The 21,711-nt window shown below is 39.8% G+C and overlaps 1 protein-coding gene across 1 annotated transcript in view; it reads right to left on the reverse strand.

The window, feature by feature from the left end:
• The window catches only part of LOC139627956 (ephrin type-A receptor 6-like), a 52,483-nt gene extending 33,350 nt beyond the window's left edge, over positions 1–19,133 (reverse strand). The window contains exons 1-2 of the mRNA XM_071489181.1: positions 18,511–19,133; positions 10,487–10,551 (exon numbers count right to left, since the gene is read on the reverse strand). Coding sequence (XP_071345282.1) covers positions 10,487–10,551; positions 18,511–18,589 — 144 coding nt within the window. The 5' untranslated portion in view covers positions 18,590–19,133. The remainder of the gene's footprint in view (positions 1–10,486; positions 10,552–18,510) is intronic.
• Positions 19,134–21,711: the final 2,578 nt, after the last annotated feature.

Genomic DNA, 21,711 nt, shown 5'->3' on the forward strand with positions numbered 1-21,711 from the left:
TACTATATATATATAATATACAAATATAGATATAATGTTTGGAAGTGACATGCACCAATGAATGATCTGGCTGTTCAAAAAAAATGCTCACTCTGTGCACCTTCTATTGCATGTGGTGAAACTTCATTTCTATAGAAACATGACATTTTTAGATACCACGTTAACTTCACCAATGTTTTCAAGCTGTTGCATCAGCCAGACTCTCATTTGTCTGCTCCGCTTTAGCGGTGTGATGATCAGAACTTCAAAAGCCCTAATGTTTATTGACAGAACTTCTCCTGTGGCATTGAATGGGTAGCTGAGATTGTGTCAGTTACTCGACTGGACATGTAATTATAGCTCAAAGGCTTTAGATGCATGAGAGACATGGTAGCAGCATGGTAGAAACATTATTATTGTAAAATGTATTTATGTACGTATGACAATAAACTATTTTTCAAATAATTTTGATAGACCACATATTTTCAATGAAAAACAAGCTAGATTAAATTTAAAATGGGGGCAAAACTGTTGAGGTTGAGATGCTATTAGCCTGTGAAAAAGAATTAACATTTAGCACACACAGTGACGAAGCTCTTCCTAGAGAAGTGGTTCTCAACCTGGGGGATCGTGGGATTATTTTCAGGGGTTGCAGGATAGTTTTCAAAAATAGATAAACGAATTAAAAACGGAATAAAGATATTCATAAATATTTTTTGAGAATGATTTTTCCATTAAATATCCCGTACCAGTGTTGTATGGCAGTCATTATAAAACAGATTTGAGCCTTTGAGTGAAATGAATGTGTGTGGATCTTGGAGGCAGTAGTCATCTCCTCCAGCTGGAGTGGCAGACTGACGATGACACTGCAGCACAGTGGCAGGTGCCAAACATTAGCTAACTAGTGCAAAGTGAGTATGGAGCGGTGGCTTATTAAAAAAAAAGTCCCCTGCTCTAGATGGGGACCAAGATGAGATATGTGAAGGTGGGTCAACTGAGAAAAGCATTACACCGTCAAGTTCAGTTGAAAAACGTAAGGTGCTGGCAGCTCCGACAGATTTAGCCCCCAACAAGCGTCGCAAGGTCAGTATACAAGGTTTGTGTACGTCTGGTAGCTGTCATGTGTGATAGTAATCCCAGGGATAAACAAAGCAGTGAAGTGTGTGTTTGCAGCATAGGGTTGCTTAGTCTTCCACTGGTGTGAAGCCTATGTCCAGTACGTAAATACACACCGAGTGCCCTTTTTTTTGGGTGGGGTGGGAGTCTCAAAATGGTAGAGAACCACTGTCCTAGAATGGTGTCCTATGATACCATTCAAAATCCAGGGATTTCCTGGAAATACGAATAATGCAATGTTGTTATTTCATGTCCTACGTGTAAGCAAAGTAAGGGTTGGGTAATCCTTGAACATAACTAGTTTGTCCGATGTATTGTTCAGGTCAGGAATCGAATGCGTTTATAGTTGTTCAGAACGGCCACACTGGAAAGCAGAGTAAAAAGCCAGTTGTAATAGAGAGGGTAGAAAGGTGATATTGTTTAAAAATGAGGATAATGGTGCACATTTTCAGACCGTCTCCCCTGGAAGGTATTCATAACCCAGCACTCAGTTGTGTGAGAAAAAGTTGTTGTATCAAGAATGGAAAAGAGAGCTGTAGCCGGACAGACCCCGACACCTTTCTCTCCCCCGTACAGTCTGCCACAGTGTGATGTGGGTGTGAATGTTGGACTGTTGGTTTCATAAAGTTATAGAAATGGGGTTTCCAAAAGAGGTCTCCAAAGCTATTTGACTGGCCGACAAGCACTTCTGAAGAAGCCTAAGGGAACATGTGGGTGCTTCCTATTTAGCTTACGTGCTGTCATTTCCATGTTTCAATGAAACCTATGGAGAATTGATTTCCAGGAGACTTCCCTTTATTTAACTTCTGCTATAATTAAAGCTAAGCTTGAACCAGCCATTGTAATACTGAAAGGCATGTTTTGGTTGTGTATTGCAGTAATATTAATGTAACAGTAATGCTTTTGCCACACCAGCCCTCTCTCCAGTTAAGTCAGCTGCAGTTTATAGCCATGGCCCCTATTCAGAGGTGGGTCTGCTCCTTCTCCCCAAAGGAATAGGTGTAGTTTCACAGTAAAGGCAGGCGGATGGATCCCAAAATACTATCGATACTACAGTCAATTATAGCATCAGTGGGCTCGATACCATTTTCAGTTTCCCTCTTCTATGCTGGGCTCAGAGCAGAACAGTCAAACGATGTTGGTAATGAAAATAATATGTCAGCAAACAACACTGACGAGGATTACACTTTTAAATGTAAGTATTGGGTTTTAGCTCAGTTCAACAGCTAACAGTACAACTGTTAAAACCAATGGCCTTAAAACCTCAAGTTTTTGTGAAAAAAAAGTTATATGTTGTCAAGGTTGCCAGACAACAGCAGCCACGACACAACAGTAAGGACAGTCGCAGCTTGTGACGCAAAGTGAAAAGTCTCATTTTGGTTTGGCCTCCAGATATAGCATTTGCTTCTCCATTGCTGTTGACATGTCATGTGAACATATGCATGCACAGCACACCCCAACTAGCAGCTAAATGCAGGTCTCAAATGTAGCAATTCTGCCGCTCCTTAAAATTATTGCTAACCTTTAGCAAATCATAAGATTTAGCCTAGTGATGATGCATAAACCCTATAAATCATGACACACTGCTCTCCCCTACATGAAAGTACATAAGCTGCTTTTGATAATAAAATGTATCAAAACTGGTATTGTTATCTGCAATTCTGGCCCTGTCTTTCTTGGTATCAGGTCGAAAAGTTTATCTGTTTATTTTTCTTGTGATGCATTTATCACATGAACTAGACCCATGAAAAAGAGCTCCAACTGAGAGCAAATTAAAGATAAAATACAATGAAGTTATATGAACCTTTTAACATAACAAGTTAACAAGGACCATATCAGATACTACAGTGACTAATAACCAGACTATTAAAGTGTTTTTGGTCTGGAAAATCTGTCTTTCCAGGCTCCATCCCCTGAATTTGGACAGAGCCACCACACAGATTTCCTCTGAAGTGGAATCATCCACCTAGGATGAACCTGTGTATCCTGACTCTGGAAGCCTTGGTTCTCTCCTCCATACACAAGACTGACGCTTCTTCCATGATGCAGACTATCATTTCCAGGTCACAGACCTGAGTTGGAGGACGCAAGAAAGCTAAGTAGCTCAACAGAAAGCACTCTGTGACAACTTATTGATTTCATTCTCCATATTGGTACCTATACAATGTAATTCTTTTCCTGTGACATCTGCAAAATGGAGTATTCATTAGAAGAAAATTATACAAAGCTGCTGTGTTGAATTTGACATGCATATTTCATTTTGAAATATATACACACACAGTAGCCGCACAGCTCTTAATGATGAATTTCTTGAATGCAATGCACAGAGAGCGAGCCAATAAAAGTACATGACAGACAGAATGAGTTGAGCCATGGAGGAAATTGGAACAACTGAGGTAGAGTGTTCTCAAATGTAAAATATTAAATAACACTTTAACCTTGACTGCAGTGTGCAAAAGCAATTAATCTTATATTAATTAAGCTATCTAAATGAGCTCTATGTGACACCCAAGGGCTACATGATTAATCAATCATAATCACTCCCTCTTTCATCTGGAACTCCAGCCACCCGATAATGCAGTGCCCATGCCTTTGTGATGTTAAGTGGACTCTGAGGTAGTATGTAATCAAGCATATATCATTGCTGTCAGTGCTGTGGGAAATATTCAAGTTAAATGAGCAGAATCTAAAAATGGAGAAAACATCCTGGTACAGGGTTTAGTTAAAACCAAATTGCTGTCTTAATGAGAATGTATTCATAATTAACTATTGTATGCATACCTCCTATTAATGTACTATACCGTAGATATAGTTAGATACATGTACTGTATGTTAGTCAGAGGATTACCAGTCATTTATTCAAGGGATCTTGAATAAATAGCACATGCCGCTAGCATGGCTAAGATCTAAAATTCAAACGTTTGTTCAGTTTTCACTCAAGTAAGAAGCTGATTATTGTTGTATACTGCAGAGCCCCTGTGGTGCTTTGCCACATGCCATTCAGCCTGTCATTTCTAAGATTTCTGCGATACCGTATAATAGTGGAAATGCTGTAGAGGTCATAGATGTGGAGGTGTAAGACTCAAACATGATGTGAGAGGAAGTTCCTCAACATATGCACTCTATATGTTTTAGTGCCCTCCTTACAGACCTTGAAAAAGAAACTTAGTATTTTTAAAGAAAGCAGGCTTTCTGGTTTGCATAAGATCAGCATTAAGTAATTGGCGTTCCATTATGCATGCAAACAAGAGAAAATGGTGATTTGTCACTCTGTGTGCCTCAGTGTTCTAAAATGCACCCTTGGGATGTGGCATGGTTCAGAGCAGCAAAAACAAACAGAGTTTGAAAGATGAGCTACAGCCCATGCTCTCTGAGGCAATCAGATATGCACCTACTAATCGCTCTGCCTATTAGCCCCAAGCTTAGCAGACTGCAGCAGACACAAACCAGGTTTTGAGCACAAAGTGTAGAACTAATTAATGTATTGAACTCGCACTAATATTGCAATGTCAGTGTGGTTTTCTGGAACCGACCTGTAAAAAACGCTCGTTGCTGACGTTGTTTTGAGACTGACCCTATGATGAAATACTGAAGACTTGGAAAAACAATTTTGGGTCTGATTTCTTAGTTTGACCTTTGAGTTTCTTCACTTACACCAAAAAGCAATCAAAACATTTCTATCAACACAATGACATGCAATTACTACACTTAGACATGCCCCTATGAAGTGTTGCAGTAACTTCAGCAAAGTTTGCAACACAGCAATTAATGACTAAGGTGGTGATTTGAAGGAGAATCGTGGAGGACTTCATCATTATTACTTTGTAGATGAGAGATCCAGTCCCACTTCAGATTTGAAGGAGTTGAACAGTTTACATGAGTTTCTTATCATATGTGCTTATCTGGACTGCATACAGTCCAGATAAGCACCACAATACATTAACATACAGTTCACTTGCACTGTTGTTATCATACTTGTACTAATGTGAACATATTTTTCTTTGTGTTTTGAAATTGAACAATTTCATAAAAATGAAAATTCTTTTTGAATGTTTTGTCATGTCATCACATTGTATCAGCATTGCACAGAGGACACAGAGGACCAATAAATGTAAAAAACAAAAGACAAAAAGGAAAGAAATGGGTCTTGAGTTTTGTATCAATGGAAGGGGAAGATCTTATATTGATTAATCAATGTTTCTGTTACTTTATATGTACTTTATAGTTGATTTATTTGTGCAAATGATTGCGCAAACACAATTTATGAAACCAGTTATAAAAAAAGTTATAATGCACAACGTTGGGCTCGAGTGCTGTAGCTTCAGCTGTCAGAACACAGTGTCTCCTCCCTGTACTCTCTGTTTTTATGCCTCTGCACCTGCGACAGCCAGAACTGGAGGCATATTCTTTTCCGGGTTGTTGTATGTATGGACATCCGTCCATCATATTGTTGTGAACACAATATTTCAGTAACGCATTGACAGAACTTCTTCAAATTTGCCAGAAACCTTCACTTGGACTCAAGGATTAACTGATTTTGGTGGCTGAAGGTCAATGTCACGGTGACCTAACAAACATGATTTTGGCCTTGTGAACGCAATATATCGAGAATTCCTCAAGGGAATCACTTTGACACAATCATTCAATTCGACAAGGATGAACTGATTAGACTTCGGTGGTCAAACATCAATGTCAGTGCGACCTCACACAACACTTTTTAGCCATAGCTCAAGACTTCACACAGCAATTATGACAAAATTCCACACAAATGGTTAATATTGCATGTGGCTCTTGATAAACTGTGAATCTGAAACTAGCCTGAGTGGTGAAGGCTTACAACCACGAGGCGGTAATTCTATTTGTCCCAGTGCTGAGGAACATTGCTGGACAAAGCAGCTACAAGCTGCGCATGGAAATCCCAATATAAATATTCAACATCCTGTCTGTATGGGGCTTTGGAGAGGAATCCTACTTCTCAGGTAAAGTAGTATTTGTATCCTGCTTTGAATGTGTTTTCAAATTGATGATGCCAGCTTGTAACACTCACTAACTTCATAGACACACTCTTGAGCCTTCTCCATGATATTCAGGGGCAGCTGCAAAGCCTATCATTGTGCAAAGATGTTCTGATACTGAAAATGTACAGTGAGTTTCTAACTATTTGTTATGACGTTTTTGGGGTTGTTCTTTTTCCTTCATGGCTCCCGGCAGCTTAAGGTCTGCACTCAGCTCCTGACAGGAGTCTTTGACAGCCAAAAAACTCAAAGTTGTTGAAAAGACGCTTAGATGGAACTTTTGCCTCACAGATAAAGAGATCATCTTTCAAATCAGTGATGGCTGCAAAGAGACGAGGCTTACTAACATAAGCAGAAGCCTCTCCTTTCACTAGTGGTGAGGTGACACAGCTTCAGCTAAGTATTTAATTAAGCACCATCACTAGATATTTCTTTGTCAATATATTTCTTTGAGAACTTTATTATCCTCTGCGGGAAGTAGAGCAAGGAGAGAAAGTACGACCAGAACTCAAGATTAATTTCTTCGCTCAACACAAGTCGGCTGTAGCTCTTACTACTTTTGCCTCACACAGTAACTGCTCTTTCCAGCTACTTGTGGTTCCTCGCCTACTCATGGCTTATGTATAGTGTTTAGCTAACTGCACAGGCAGTGATGGCAATGAAAGAACTGTGAGAAGGGTGAGAGCAAGACAAGGGGAGCTTTTTATATAATGTAATGCTAATTTTGCACTTTACTGCCGAACAACAATTAGACCCATCAGTAGAGCTTTTACGTTTGTCCACAACCTATGAACTACAGTAAGTGATCATTTGAATAAATCCTACTCACATACTGACCTTGGACAATTACATGTTCAATCTCTCAAAAGCACAGAATATGTGAGACACTACAGGCCAAAATATATCAGAGCCTTTTTCATCATTGTAGATGATTGTGATTTTGGCTCGTCGGTGTCAAAACTCTAATCACAAAAGCAGTGGACCAAGTGTATAAAGACAGGAACCCCACAGCTTGACAATGCTGCAAGCTTCATGGTCAAAAGGGCCACATGAATCCTTAATAGTCACATGATTGATGGCAGTATTTATAAGGTGCTCAAGAAAAAAACCCTTAAACATCTTTTCTTTTCAGTTCATTTACCTGCTACCCACTGTCTTCCAGCAGGACACTCGCACAAGAACTGAAACTGGACTTGTGGTAAAGCTACATTAATAACAATGCAGGAGCATGTAGTAGATTTATCAATAAATTAGTCTTTCTGTCTTTACAACAGGAAAGCCTTTAATAAACATCAGCTCGTGAATTTTATTTTGGTTAATGCATGGGTATTTGAGATAAATAATTAGATTCCTCAGTTGCTTAACAAAAACTTGTAACTCAATCCCTATATAACTGTGTATAAATCTCAATGAAAAATTGATTAAGAAAAAAAAATCATTACCAGTCAGTATTGATTTAAATCCAATCAGCTAGTGCAACTAAATAAACCACTGTCAACCCACAAGGCTGAGAAACACATTTGACACTTTAACCATCACTGTCACAGCTGCAACTTTGCCTTGCAGGCCACCAGTCCACAGAGGTCCAAGAGGAGATGACAGGGAATAATACTACAAAGCTAGTGTTTCTTAAGCTTGGGGGATAATCGAACGATGAGCCACTTATTTACATTTTCAGTTCAGTCCAAAAATATTTTGGTATTCGCTACTCTGACAAATCTGTGTGGAGTTTGCATGTTCTCCTAAAGCCTGTGTGGGTTTTCTCTGGATACTCTGGTTTCCTCCCACAATCCAAAGACATGCAGGTTCGGTTATTTGGTGACTCAAAATTGCACATCGGTGTGAATGTGAGCATGAATCAGCCTTGTGATAGACTGGTGACCTGTCTAGGGTGTACCCCGCCCTCGCCCGATGCCAGCTGGGATTGTCTCCCCGCAACCTTAAAAGTGTAAGCGGTATGGCAAATGAACGGATAAATAAATAATCTGATGATTATTTATTTCATTATCATTATTATCATTTTATCCTCTGTGGAAAAAAAAGTGGGTGAGTCAGTTCATCACAGTTGAGTGGGGGCAACACAACTCTAAACTCCACAGAGATGCACACAATTTAGTTCTGTGAATAAAGTTTTTTGCTCATGTGTATTGATTGAAAAATTTTACATTATTTACATAACGCACCAAAAATATGTAAAATTCTAGTTCGGCATCAATGTTTCAGTAGGTGTTGAAAAAAACTAGACACACACCCACACACACACACACATGCACAGCTACCTACATTGCGCAAACAGGTACTGCTGTATTAACAACCGCAATGGAGGCACTCAAACTGGTTTTAGAGGTGTGATGTTTAGATTAAAACAAGACAATCTGTCACTGTCAGACTAAAGGGAGGAGAGAGAGAGAGAGAGGAGTGTTATGAAAATATCATTAAATCTCTGTAGTTGTGATGAATTATTGATTTGATGTGAATCTGGGAGGTGGCGTTGTGTTTTTGTTCAACCAATTAATGGCATTGTTGCTCCCCATAGCAAAAACCTGTTTAGGCTGTGTGCAAAGGAGGAGAAGCTGTTTCAATATTGGTTTGTGGTCCTGAAAATATCTCAGTATTTTGTTCCTATTTATTGGTTTTGCTCCAAAGGATTTATTACACTTTTAATAATAGCCTGAAAGCACAGCTTCGCTACCACCTTGTGTCTCGAATTAGACACAACATCATGAAAAAATTATTGTTGTTGCTGATGGTGCTGAAACATCTGTTAGAGTGAAATCTACAGCATTTCCCCTTCAGACCTAGCCTTGTAAGAATTAGATACAGTTCAGTTAGTTTAATCTCTAGATATTTTAAAGGCTTGATCAAATAAACATTGTTGCAGGTGTTAAAATAAAACTAAAAAACACAAACAGAGAAATTGAGAGACTATTGAATCAAGGATCTTTGGCCTAAGATTTTTATTCCACCTTTTATGTTTCAGAAATGGTCTCACTTTACTTTCAAAGTGCTTGATGTGAAATTCTTATTCATATTATATTCAGGGCTAAATGTGATGAGATGTGCAAATGAAGAAGTTGGGCCTAATAAAATGAAAAATGAATTCTGCTTCTGCGGTTGGCCACAGATAAGTTACGTCAGTTAGTGTTGGATTAAAGTATGACATCAGTGCATTGTACCCCTAAATTTTCCTCTGCAAGCTGACACAGTGGTCAGCAGTATAGATAATGAATGAATGAATGAATTAAGTTGATACAGTGAGCATCTGTTTGGTGATTTGCAGGTCAAAGGTCATCATTTCTTGGTTAAAAGTGGGCTTATGATTGAAAAGTGTTTTTTTTAAATGTCAGGGTTTTATATATGTATATGTATATATATATATATATATATATATATATATATATATATATATATATATATATAGCATTGCTTTTTATTGAATGAAGCAAAGCCTGCTACCTATTTAAGTCAGTCAACTTGAATCACTGACACACACGGGTTACTGCTTTCACTGTACTTAAGCTGTCAATGCTCTTCTCACTCTTTAGCTGCATGGCAGCTGTCACACCACTCACATGAAAGCTGTCACTTGCTGCTACCTCTGCCACTGTACCACCGCCACCTCCACCTCACCTGAAGGCTCTGAGTCTCACCTCAGGGTAAAGTTTAGTATCGTCGCTCCTCACCCCCTGCTGTGCTGCGCTTGGCTCTGCCTTGGGTCGGTAAGGTCAGAGGCTAGATGCCAAACATCAGCGCTGCACATATTCAGCTTTCACATAATAATCAGTTCCACCTGTCTCAGCTGACTGAAGCTTGCTTCAGTGTGAAGCAGGTCCTACATGAAGTATAGCATTAAAATGCTGTTGAAACAATTATATGTAACTAAAAAAAAAGCATTCACTTTTCAAGCAAATTCATCCCAGTTATTACACATAGACACATAGATGCTTTTTCACCTGCAAATCTCCAAATTTGTGCTCACTGGGTGACACATAGTTCTGACTTCTGTCAGGAAGGTCAACGTGTAAAATATGTCACCTTTTGCCTGCATGATTTTTAATGAGACCCAAGGTCCTGTTTCTGTCTCTATCTGATTTAAGCACAAGGCAAACGTTGACTAATCTGGCTCAAGGGTTCAGTTTTTGGAAAGAAAGGGTGGTGAGTCAGGGGTGTGACAGTTTGGATTTTTAGGTCTAAAAATCCAAACTCTTACCAATAAATGTTTTATTTGATTTTTTTTTTTTAATTTAATTGGCTCACTTGTTTGACTGGTTACATTCAGTGTTGGCAAGTTTGTTTAAAAAAACAGTAAATATTATAAATAATAAATAAACAATAAATATTCTTATAGTATTATAAGCACTGTTAGTGTCACTCACCCCATTGACAGGGTAGGTCCTCCAGTCCAGTTCTCCCAGCACTGTCGTAGTGTCCAACAGAACCACTAAAGAGACAGTGAGGTGGGGAAAATGAAAGTAAAATGGAGGAGACAAGTGGGATGAGCCAAAGAGCGACAGTATAAGCACAAAGAGTGACAGGAGAGCGCAGAAAGGGTAAGATGTGAGAATGCAAGAGTGGTTGGACAGTGAATTTAAAAAGAAGAGAAATGGAGGTGACAAAACAGGAAGAGAGCAGACAATAGTTATCAAGCTGTCAATGAGGAGCTGACAGAGCTGTAAAGCCCTTATCAGATTCAACCACCTATGAAATAACAGCTCTTAGGAAAAGTCCAGAACAACACAGCTCCACCCTCCATCAAGCTGGAGTCTGGAAGATTAGTACTCTCCTTCTCAGAGGTCAGGAGTTTTCTGCTACATACATCACATCAAAGATAAGCCAATGATAAATAAAGGGGAAAGATGGAGGGACTATGGAAACTTTAAACATTTAACTAAACAAAATATGACCTAATTAAAACTAATTTAGGAGAAATACAGCACCAACAATTATGAATAGTGACACTGTTTTATTAAGATTATCACATTGTTAACTGAAGTTACCTATTGAGTCTATTGATACTGCATCATTTGTTCACAACCCCCAAAAGAGGTTTTGTCAAGTGTTACATAGAGCAATGTATGGATTAGAAAACATATGATGCATGATGATCTTTGCCTCATTGCTCTGCAAATGCAAAATCACAGTGGGGAGATTCTTCCCCGAAAGTAAACACATGTGGAAGTGCACCCACCCAGTGTGACCCACATCATCACGGTTGTTTGAAAATGAACAGTTCCGTGTGTGACATGCAGGTAAATAGCCTGACCGACCAAGACAGATGGATGAATGGATCTCTCACACTCACACTCACACTCACTTCAACCATACTTCCATTCTGGGTTAAGTGTGTGTTCTGTCTGCTTTATGTCAAATTCAGACAATATCAGCCCAACAGTGGCTGACCTGTCACACTTGGTTTATTTTATTCAGTGCACTGTGCGTTAAAGGAAAACAACTGTTTTGAGCATCTTCTCTGATGTATTCAGTTGATGTTGATCCATAGCTCTTTGTTGTACAACTATATACACGGTGCACAAAAAAAGGGGTATTTTATTTCATTTCTGCAAATCTGTAACCATTTGACATTATGGGAGTCTGGGAGCAGTAATCAATTCAATCATATCTATGGATGTGACAGCATTCTGTGTGTGTGTGTGCATATTTTTCCCGTGCACCAACGCACTCTCCCTCTCTCCTCTCTCTACTGACTGGGAAGGAAAAAGACAAAGCCCACCACCAACCACAGAGGTTCTCTTTTATTCATAAAACTGTGGCCACATGTAAAAACATTTGTAGTTGGTGCTGTGGTGTTTAGTCAGTTGTGCTTCTCAGCCAGATCCTGTGACTCTAACAGTAAGTTTGACACAGTGGTTGTTTGAAAAGACAAAAATGTTTGATGGTGATTTTCAGGTGGAACCTTGTTTCTTTGGGCGCGTCCATGGCCGCATTGCACACATACAGGTGTGACAATCTCGAGCTGTCTGCACTCTGGTCACGGCTCAGGCATGAAGAGAGCCATTATCTGGCCCCTGCTAAGCCCCCCGGGCCAATTTGATATGATGAATGTGCAATTTCCTTTGTCTCCACACAGCCAGTTAATTACAATCTCTATCAATAAAATGTGTCCCACTTCAGTGGTCGACATTACAGAGCAAAGAGTCACATCGTCAGACGACCTGTCACTTCAGTGGACAGTGGACTTTGCCAAATCTGGACTAATTTAATGGGGTTGCTACTGTTTTGAGAACAAGTTAGATAACCAGAGAAGATACTCTGGTGAGACTAAATGAAGCGCTTCAGTATTTACAGAGACTTCATTTTGTCCTTGATCCCAAGCTGGTAATTAAGAGCTGAATTATAATAAGGTGGCCTTGCCTCTGTTCAAGAGGAGTACATAGAGAGAGGGAGGGAGAGAGACTGTGAGACAGACCAAGGGAGACAGAGAGATATTGATTTTTGACAAAATTAGAAAAACAATCTTTCATAACCATGAGCGATGTTCCATACCATGTTTGACAGCAGCAAATTTTTTTCCACCAACTCTCTCCACTGTTTGTCTCTTTGTCTCTTACACACATACACAAAAAACACACACCCAAACATACATACACAGTAATGCAGTCATAAGATAATTAAATTCCTGCAACTATCTTTGGAGCCAGGAAATAATAGATGACCCAAGACCACAGTGTTGAATTTGATACACAGATTTTCTCACTTAAAGCATACACACACACACACACACACACACACACACACACACACACACACACACACACACTGCAAACCGACCAGCATTTATCAGGGGACCAAATCATATTACTCTTGTCTGGGTATTGTGTATGGAAACATAATAATCTGCAACTGTCCTTTCTGAATTTTCCTGACCACAGGAAAATTGTCACATTTTATAAAATAAGGTGTGCACAAGCAGCCAGTCTCTTCTGTGATGTGTCAGAGATAATACTATGATACATCAATATTGCAGGTGTTCAGTATGTGCCTGAACCAGTCTTTAACACTGAATCCTCAAGCTGAATTGAATCATGAGTGTCACTGACTGAATCAGTAGCTTTTAGCTTTGAGGCTTCCATAACAAGCTATGTAATCAGAGATGACAATGTTTTGAACCAAACTGCAGAATGTGAACATAACTTTTGTTTGTTAACGAGAATGCTTGAATTGATTATAAACATTTTTGCATTTTTTAATCATGGTTTATAAAAACATTCCCATCTTACAGAGTACCATTTGTTGTCTGACAAGACTCTAAGAAGTTACTGTGCCCAGCTGTTCATCAAGAAATAGCTCCAGTGTGTAACTTCACAACTTGTCACTTTTGTGTGTGTGTGTACAAATCAAATAAATGATGTATAATATATTAATATGTGAACTTCAGAGGTGCTGATGGGCAGATTTTTTACTTTTGGGGAGTACTGGGCTTCTAGGGTTTATGCTAAGCTAAGCTGAGCTAACTATCTCCTGGCCCTAGCTTTATATTTCCCGTACAAGCATGAGAGTGGTATCACTCTTCACAATGAACTCTCAGCAAGCATTTACACAGATATTATGTATTGTGTACTGCAGAACTGACCTCTATTGTGTTACCATTGTCGTGTGATTTTCATTTAAAGGTTTTTACCAATTGAGGTGGCGCTGTGTCGGTTTCTGCCCAGATACTTCTTGGCATCCCCACAAAAGGAAAATGCTTGGGCTCATTTCTGATTTTATAGCTTCAAGGAGAAGAAGGAGCTTGATATGACCCATGCTTTATGCAGGCTTTATATATATTTTTAAGCACTTGAAAATCTGATCTTCACTAAAGTGTATGTCATACAAGAGAGCTAATAAAAACAAATGAAATGGTCAAAGTTGTCATACTGACATTTAAAGTCAGTGCAATTTAAGGGGATATCAATCATGCATTGAGTAACACACAAGAAAGCATTCCACCTTAACAGCTGCACAGTAAATACAATCTTTAATTAGTGAAGATGAAAAGGCAGAAAACATCCTGTCAGTCATCATTCACTCTTCTGACATTTCTTATTTACGATGCATTTACAGAGAAATATGACGAAGTCAGCCTGCTGAACCGCTTGTGCTGCTTGAGATAAAGGCTAGCTTAGCTACGTTTTCATAGCCCTATTAGCATCACTTGACCTCTGCCTGCACTGCAACTTTTCCTCCGAATATATTTTTCCAATGTGGCTTCATTTGGCACGAGTGAGCAAATGAAATCATTCAAAGCACAAACTACTAGTTCTTATTCTTCTGTGCTCTTTATCGCCAAGCTGATTACAACCTACCTACATTCATGGTATCGTCTAATATTACTCAAGTGGATGTTTGGCTGACTGTTGCGTCATATGCTTAACATGATGAAACTCTTCATAAAGTCAGTCTAACATTTGATCACGTGATCGTAGTCGACTGATGGAAGTAAACCTGCCACTGCCACTAGGAACAGTGGTCACATAACCTCTGAAAGGAGCTGCAACTTACAGGTGTGCGTGCATGCAGGCGTGCACGTCATAGGTGCAATATGGTGCTTTACAAATACCACTACACGTCTGAGAAACTCAGATTACAACACTCAGGATGCCATTACTCCACTATATCCTTTGCTGTCATATTATTGTTTAAAATCTTCTTTACCGAACCTTTAACCTATGATTCCCGCTGCTGTTTGTACAAACAAAAAAATCTATTTTGAGCCAACAGCCTTTCCGTAAAGAAATTTTTTTTTAAAAAAAACACTAAACGATGTAACATACTGTTCAGTCACAGATTCATCACATATACTTTTTCATTAAAAACAACACTGAAAAAAACTAACATTATCACCAAGCCAAGCAGTGGTTTGCAAAAAAAAAATTGGTCTGTGTACTGGATGGCACCTCACTCAAACCTGGACTTGAGCTGAATGGAAAAGCTAGACATGAAGTCAGAATACTCAATTATATAAGTATTAGGCTGAGGATATTCAAGTAGACAAGCACTTGGCTGAGATCTCCCAGAGAGACAGACATTTCTGTAAGGGCCTTTGGGTTTTTTTGCAGTTTCCAGGATGTGGTTTCAGAAAGCCACTGGGAGAGGAAGAATCGTTATTTTCTATATGAGATGATAATAAAAGTCGACAGCAGCATCTAATTCACCTGATCATGACACAGATGATGCGGCATCCTTGTATGAAAAGAGGAGGACAGTTCAGCATCTGCTTAAATGCTCCTGCTGTGTTGGGATGAAATGGTCATAGAAATGTTAGGCCCATCATTTTAAACGACACACTAGGTAACAAAGAAATGCTTGAGTATTTGGCTGATTAAGAGACTAGTTCAATCACTGATTCATGTGTGAGAAATCTATTAAGAGAAAATACCAAATATTTGCTAGTTTCTCAGATGTGAGTATTTGCTTGTTTGTAAACTGAATAGAGAGCTGATATCATGACATTACGCCGGGGCTAGCCTCCGTTCCACCTGCTTTGGTAATTCAGTGAAACTGTCATTCAGCATTTCTTTCATCTGTCTTTCAGAAAAAAATGAAGTGTGCTTCTGGGTTCCACTTTACACGCTCTGAGACAAACTGGAGAAATTGAAACCTTTATGATTTTAACAAAGTTGAACAATTTACTTTGTTGGCACAGAAAAACAGAGCTTCCAAAAAAAAGAAAAAAGAAAAAAACATTGTAACTTTGTTTCGTCCATACCCGTGGTGCAGGTAACTTGCCAAACGTGGCCTGTGTCATCACCTGGACTGCTTAACATAGAAGAGAATATGTTCCATCAGATGCATGTGAAACAGTCGACTGAAAGCACAGGACTAACTACACTACAACACAAGTTGATTTTAAGATGTCACATAAACCGGGTAACTTTATATAAGGATTTATCATTATTTTGCACATTATATATATTACAATTATTTTTATATTGACCCCAACCAGCAAAACAACCAATAAAGAAGCTGTTATACAAAGATTCATCTCATCTCTCTCACTTTCTCTTAGTCTGGGGGGACATACACAAGTGATTCACATTCATTACAAGACACACTAAGATAAATTGCACCTGGATGACATATATTAGTTTGTTCTCACTATGTTTTAAACTCCTCTCATTTTTTATTTTATTTTATTTATTTATTTATTTTTTAAGTTTCCCCTGTGTATATCCCCTCCCCATCAAGCCTGTCACCACAGGCAGACAGACATCCTGTGGGAAAAACTGAGCACACACACGAGCATACACACACACACACACACACAGACATACACACATGCAAGACACACAGGAAAATGAAGTGAAGGAGACTGACATTTGGCTAGTGAGAGGTCTCCTGTCATCTTTGAGAATGTGTATCCTAAACATTAAACATTCAGGAAGGAAAATTAAACTGACCTCTGCAAATGTGCGAAGTGGATGGTGTCAAGAACAGGTTACATTATGGTGACCATTTACCCATGTGATTTATGAGGGGAGATAATATCATCATGTCCATAAATATGCATCTACAGACACTTTTTTTTTTTAAAGTGGGAAATGATTCTGATACATGAGTGTCAACCAATGGCCCAAATAAAAAAATTCATGTTTCTTACATAAATGTAATGCAAGTGTCTGTGAAGAATCCTCTTGGGACTGAACGGGCAACTCAAAAGCATCATTAGCGGACAAGTTCCAGTTCTCGCTTTCCAGAGCCACTGTCCCATTCATTACAGAGTAGCCAGTCAAAAAGAGCTTCGACTGCAGTCTCAAAGATGCTGCTTCCAGAAGTCTGGCTCACCAAAGTGGACAAAAGAGGCCAGTCAGGGAGATTTAAAGGCCTGGATATACCAGCGTTCCATACCACACTGCTGTATGCCCATAATGAAAGCTGAGTCCCTGGAAAGGAAGATGGTGGCTACTGGCGAAGATGGCTAGGACTACCCTGCGATCTGAGCAGTGCTGTAACATCCTGCAGCTCCCAGTCAGTGGCCTCACTGAAGAATTCATGGTGTCACGGACATGGGAAGATCTATAGTACAGAGTATCCAGGGATCCAGAAGTGGCATCTTCCTGGCATCCAGGTTTGAACCCAGCACGAGGAGGAGCAGACAGGAATGGTGCAGGTATGCGCCAGCAGGATGGTAGGGATAGAACGGCATAGACTAGGGGCAAAACTTAAACACATTCCTGCACTCATTCTGGTAAAGGATCTTTAGGACGTATCCTTTGCAGCTGCCCAAAGACCCTTGGAGGTAGGCACTATCACTGGCACCATGACCTAAGAGCATGGCTACAGCCATCAGCACCAGCAAGGGCCATGACCAGCCAGAAAACATCATGTTCCTCAAAACCTAGAGCAAAGTCTGAGCCATTGTCATTGACTGGCAACTGAAGGTGGACCTGGGCCAGCAGCAAGCCTGGATCATAATTTCCAAGGCCATCAAGCAACTGCTCATACTGGACAATACCTTGGGAAGACCATATGGATGATGCCAACAAGAGGAAGTGCACTAAGTACCAGGAGATCATGGAAGAGTGCAAAAGGCAAGGCTGGCGAACTCGCTGTGAGCCTCAGGAGCTTGGCTGCTAAGAATTTGCAGGGCATTCAGTGTTCATGCTACTAGGCATCAAAAAGGAAGGTCATCAGAAATGCCACTGAAGCTGAGTAAAAAGCCACTAGGTGGCTTTGGATCTAGAGGGTTAATCCAGGGGCAAATGGTGCTTGATTGCCAGCTGGGGAATAGGGCTGGCCGATATGTACTTGGCCATATTGTGATTTTGAAAACATTTCAATTAATTGTTCAGCCCCACTGGGGTCTAACCCAACCCTGATACTGAGTTTTGTAAGCTATACAGTATCAATGATTAAGACAACAGACATATCTACTCAAACCAGCAATGGAAATTTTCACATGCATTTTGAGGATTTAAGTGCAGGTTTAAATGTGTTTTCTGTTGATGTTGTTTGACAAATTCCAGATAGATCCACTGTCATCTCATGCTAAAACCAAGAGACTGACATATCATGGTTCAATTAACAAGCTGACGAGGAAATAGCAAAAGACCTGAGGTAAAACATATTACCCTGTCACCCTGTTGTAATTCTATTAGTTAAACAATTAATAGCCTCATATACAAAATATCCTCGTATCATTTGTGAAAAGATTATACTGTACTACTCATCATGGCACCTAGATAAATGAAGACACTATATTCTTTGTTTAAAGTCTTTAAAATATAAATGGATTGATGATTGCGCACAGTAAATGAGACTGCACTGCAAACATTAAGTTATGTTTGTGTGTGAGCGGGCAGGTGTGTAATGGATGGAGCAGAGAATCAGTTTTGTTGCAAAAGACTGGAAATGTTTGTGCACCCACCCTTGTTCTTAGTCTGACGCCCTTTATACTCACCTTGGTTTGAGGTTCCCGGGTCCGACAGGACACTTTTAAGCAAGAACAGAAGCACACAGTATTTCCCTCCGGAGCACATCGTTGAGTCAGACGCAAGTGCGCTCTGGACTAAAACGCTGCACAGACGCCTAAATGGATCCCCAAAATGAAAAGGTAAAGAGGTTTCATGAAAGAGGTTACTCTCAAATCTTCCAAATGTCCAGACTCAGAAGGTCACTGTCGCATCCACAAGAGTTGTATATGTCTTTCTGCTTTTATTTATTTATTTTTTCTCAGCCAAGCATCCCGAATCCCTCCATTTGGAAACGGGGAGACAGACGATATAAACGGCCTGCCACTGCGCACTAAAGCCCGACGATTCGAGCTGTCGGAAGTTAGAAAATAAATAAACCGTGGAGTAGTTGTCTGTGAACCTCAAAACACGACGTCGACAGACGCAGACTGTCCCGAAAGTGTCCAAAAGCGAACTTCCCCTGTGTGCGTCTGCGCTAAAGTCAGCCTTTTTGTCATTTAACGTTTTAATCCCAATACGGGAGAGAAAAGGGAGAATCCCGGACTTCCCGTCTCACTTTCAGCCAGAGCATCCCTCACTATGTCTGTGTATTTCTCTCTCTCTCTCTCTCCCAGGATAGGAGGGATGCTCTGGCGCAGACAGAGGAGCTAAGTCCATGCGTGCAAATCTAACTTGTTCTTTATGGAATTTCAGCCAATTTTTCATTGAACATCACGTAAGACGCGTGGTTCAGTCGTTTCTACAGGGCGGAATGTGTGGGCTTCTGCTCTGTTATTGATTCCAGGGGGTGGGGTAGAAGGAAATATGAAGCTATTATTAGACTACTGTATCACTTCTGTGGTATGATGTAGGTTATACCTGCATTGGATTATGTTGTTGGAATAGTAATGTGTCTGGGGCAGTTCCTATTTATGGTGGCAGGGGAGGAAGGCAAGCAGACAAATAGTATAACTTGATATAGGGCATGGTGGGTTGAAGGTGCACACACACACACACACACACACACACACACACACACACACACACTGCACACGCACACACACACACACACACACACACACACACACACACACACACACACACACACACATTTACATCTCCTTATGAGTCACTTCACTGCAATGTTAGCAATATTCTGAAGTCCATTCATGTAGTTGTTGCAATTGAATGTTCCTCTTGCTCTTCATAATAGATTGTTGCAACACAACATTAATTCACTTACATTATTCACTTTTTGAAGACTTTATTGCTGTTTAGGTTTGCAAACGGACAGCGTTTCCAAGAAAAATCTGCTGTTTGTCCAAGTAAGAACTCAGTACAAGCAACAGAATGTTCAAATTAAAATTGTTGTGCAAATACACATAACATGTCATCCTAGCAAAGAAAGGACACAAGCAGTAACAGGATTACAATTTGAATCAATTAATGTGGTTGTGTGCACATTTCCGTGTTTCATATATCACAATATGTCTCAGCAGTGGGTCCCTGCTCATCAGAAATGAACCTACTTGACACTTTTACATTGTAACTGAGCTTTGTTTAAAGCATACCCTAATGCAATGAGCTTCATCCTTCAAACACTGCTACCTGTCCTCACTAATGCGCTGTGAGCTTTAATCTGTAGCGCGATAGCTGAGATGACTGTTAATGGGAATCCGATGGGATCCGCAGTCAGGGAGATGATATAATGACCGTGTGGCCTCCGGAGTCACAGCTCAGCTCTTGGAGGATGAAGGTGCTGCTTGGACTGATGGGTTAAGTCACTTATTGTCTGTTAAAAAGGTGACAGCTGAAGTAGATGCAGTCACAATGGTACTGCAGCATTTATTCAGGGTATACAGCAATGTTAGCGTCCTTTGTTTACAGTCAGGGTCAGAGTGTACAGAGTCAAGATACCCAGCGAATGTGGATAGCTTGCTTTGTGCAGACACAATGAGTCACCACGATGACTGCAATACCTAACTTTGTTGCCCTCAACATCTTGAAGTTAAAGTCATTTCCTAGAAGCCAAACTAACATGTCTTGCAGGTTGCTCTCCAGACTGTGGCATGGGCAAAACAGGCACCTTCCTGAGGCCTTGCTCTTTCCTCTTGCATTGCTGTCTTGGTTGTGTTTCGGAGGCTGCAGGGAGTAGAAGAGAGATGTAGAAGGGAAATGTGAATTTTCAAAATTTACTTTTCATTACCTCTTCGAGTCTAGAATTTTGAAAGGGTTTTTTGGAAGCAAAGAAACCTGTCCCAAGAACAAGTACACTAGACAAATTATCCAGAAAACATTTTAGACAAATGAAGACATAGAATGGGGTAGTGTTATGTTTATTTATGCAAGTTAAGATTAACAAAATTAAAAAAAAAAAAAAAAAGTAATAAAGGAGCCCCCAAAAGATAAAAGCTCCAATGAAGAGAACAGGGCCCATCTCTTCTCTGAATGCACCTCAGTGGGCACCTTGACTAATGCAGAATTTCAGCACCATGGACAGTGACACTACACTGCAGAAAGGGTTCGTCTCTATGATAACTTCTAACACTTAAAGGTGTGCTCAGATATTCACTTAAATCACAAGTATCTGTGTGCCATCTGCAAAGCAAAGACAGTGTCAGCCAAAACTAAACCGTAAGCCATTTTTCCTTATTTCCTAATATTTAATTTAGCTAACTAAATCGATTTGCTCTAATATTGCTACTTCTGGTTTATCAGGATCTGTTTCCTTTCCTCCATCACAATTTTCACCCTGTGCTAGAATTTGCAGGATAATACAGAGAAAGATAAAGGGAATGGAGTTTGATAAAAGAGGGAATAGAGTTTGGATTGTGGCCTTACAGCATTATTGTGTTTAAACTCTACAGTACAAGATCATATAATAAGTGAAAATAACTGTATTTGTCTAATTCATTTTGTTGGGAAACCTTTGGAATGATGGACTGTAGTCACTATATGTCCCTTTATTTTATTTACTTTTGTTTTCAGTTTGGTCTTTCCTTCTGGAGTATCCTCACTTTCTACCTGCTGTTTGAAACACTTCATGCATGTGGCTTTTCAATCTAATGCTCAATTTTAAACCATTTACTTCTTGCACAGTGAAAGGAGCATAACTGCTTTTCATATTTTCATGAATCTATTTTTTTTCCATATGAGCAGTGGTGCTGAAGGATGGCAACAGTATTTGTTTGTCCATCTGTCCAAGCAAC

The sequence above is a fragment of the Trachinotus anak genome, unplaced genomic scaffold (genome assembly GCF_046630095.1).
Source record: "Trachinotus anak isolate AG129_WGS33_773 ecotype Australia unplaced genomic scaffold, CSIRO_AGI_Tana_v1 ptg000011l, whole genome shotgun sequence".
In the NCBI taxonomy this organism is placed as follows: domain Eukaryota; kingdom Metazoa; phylum Chordata; class Actinopteri; order Carangiformes; family Carangidae; genus Trachinotus; species Trachinotus anak.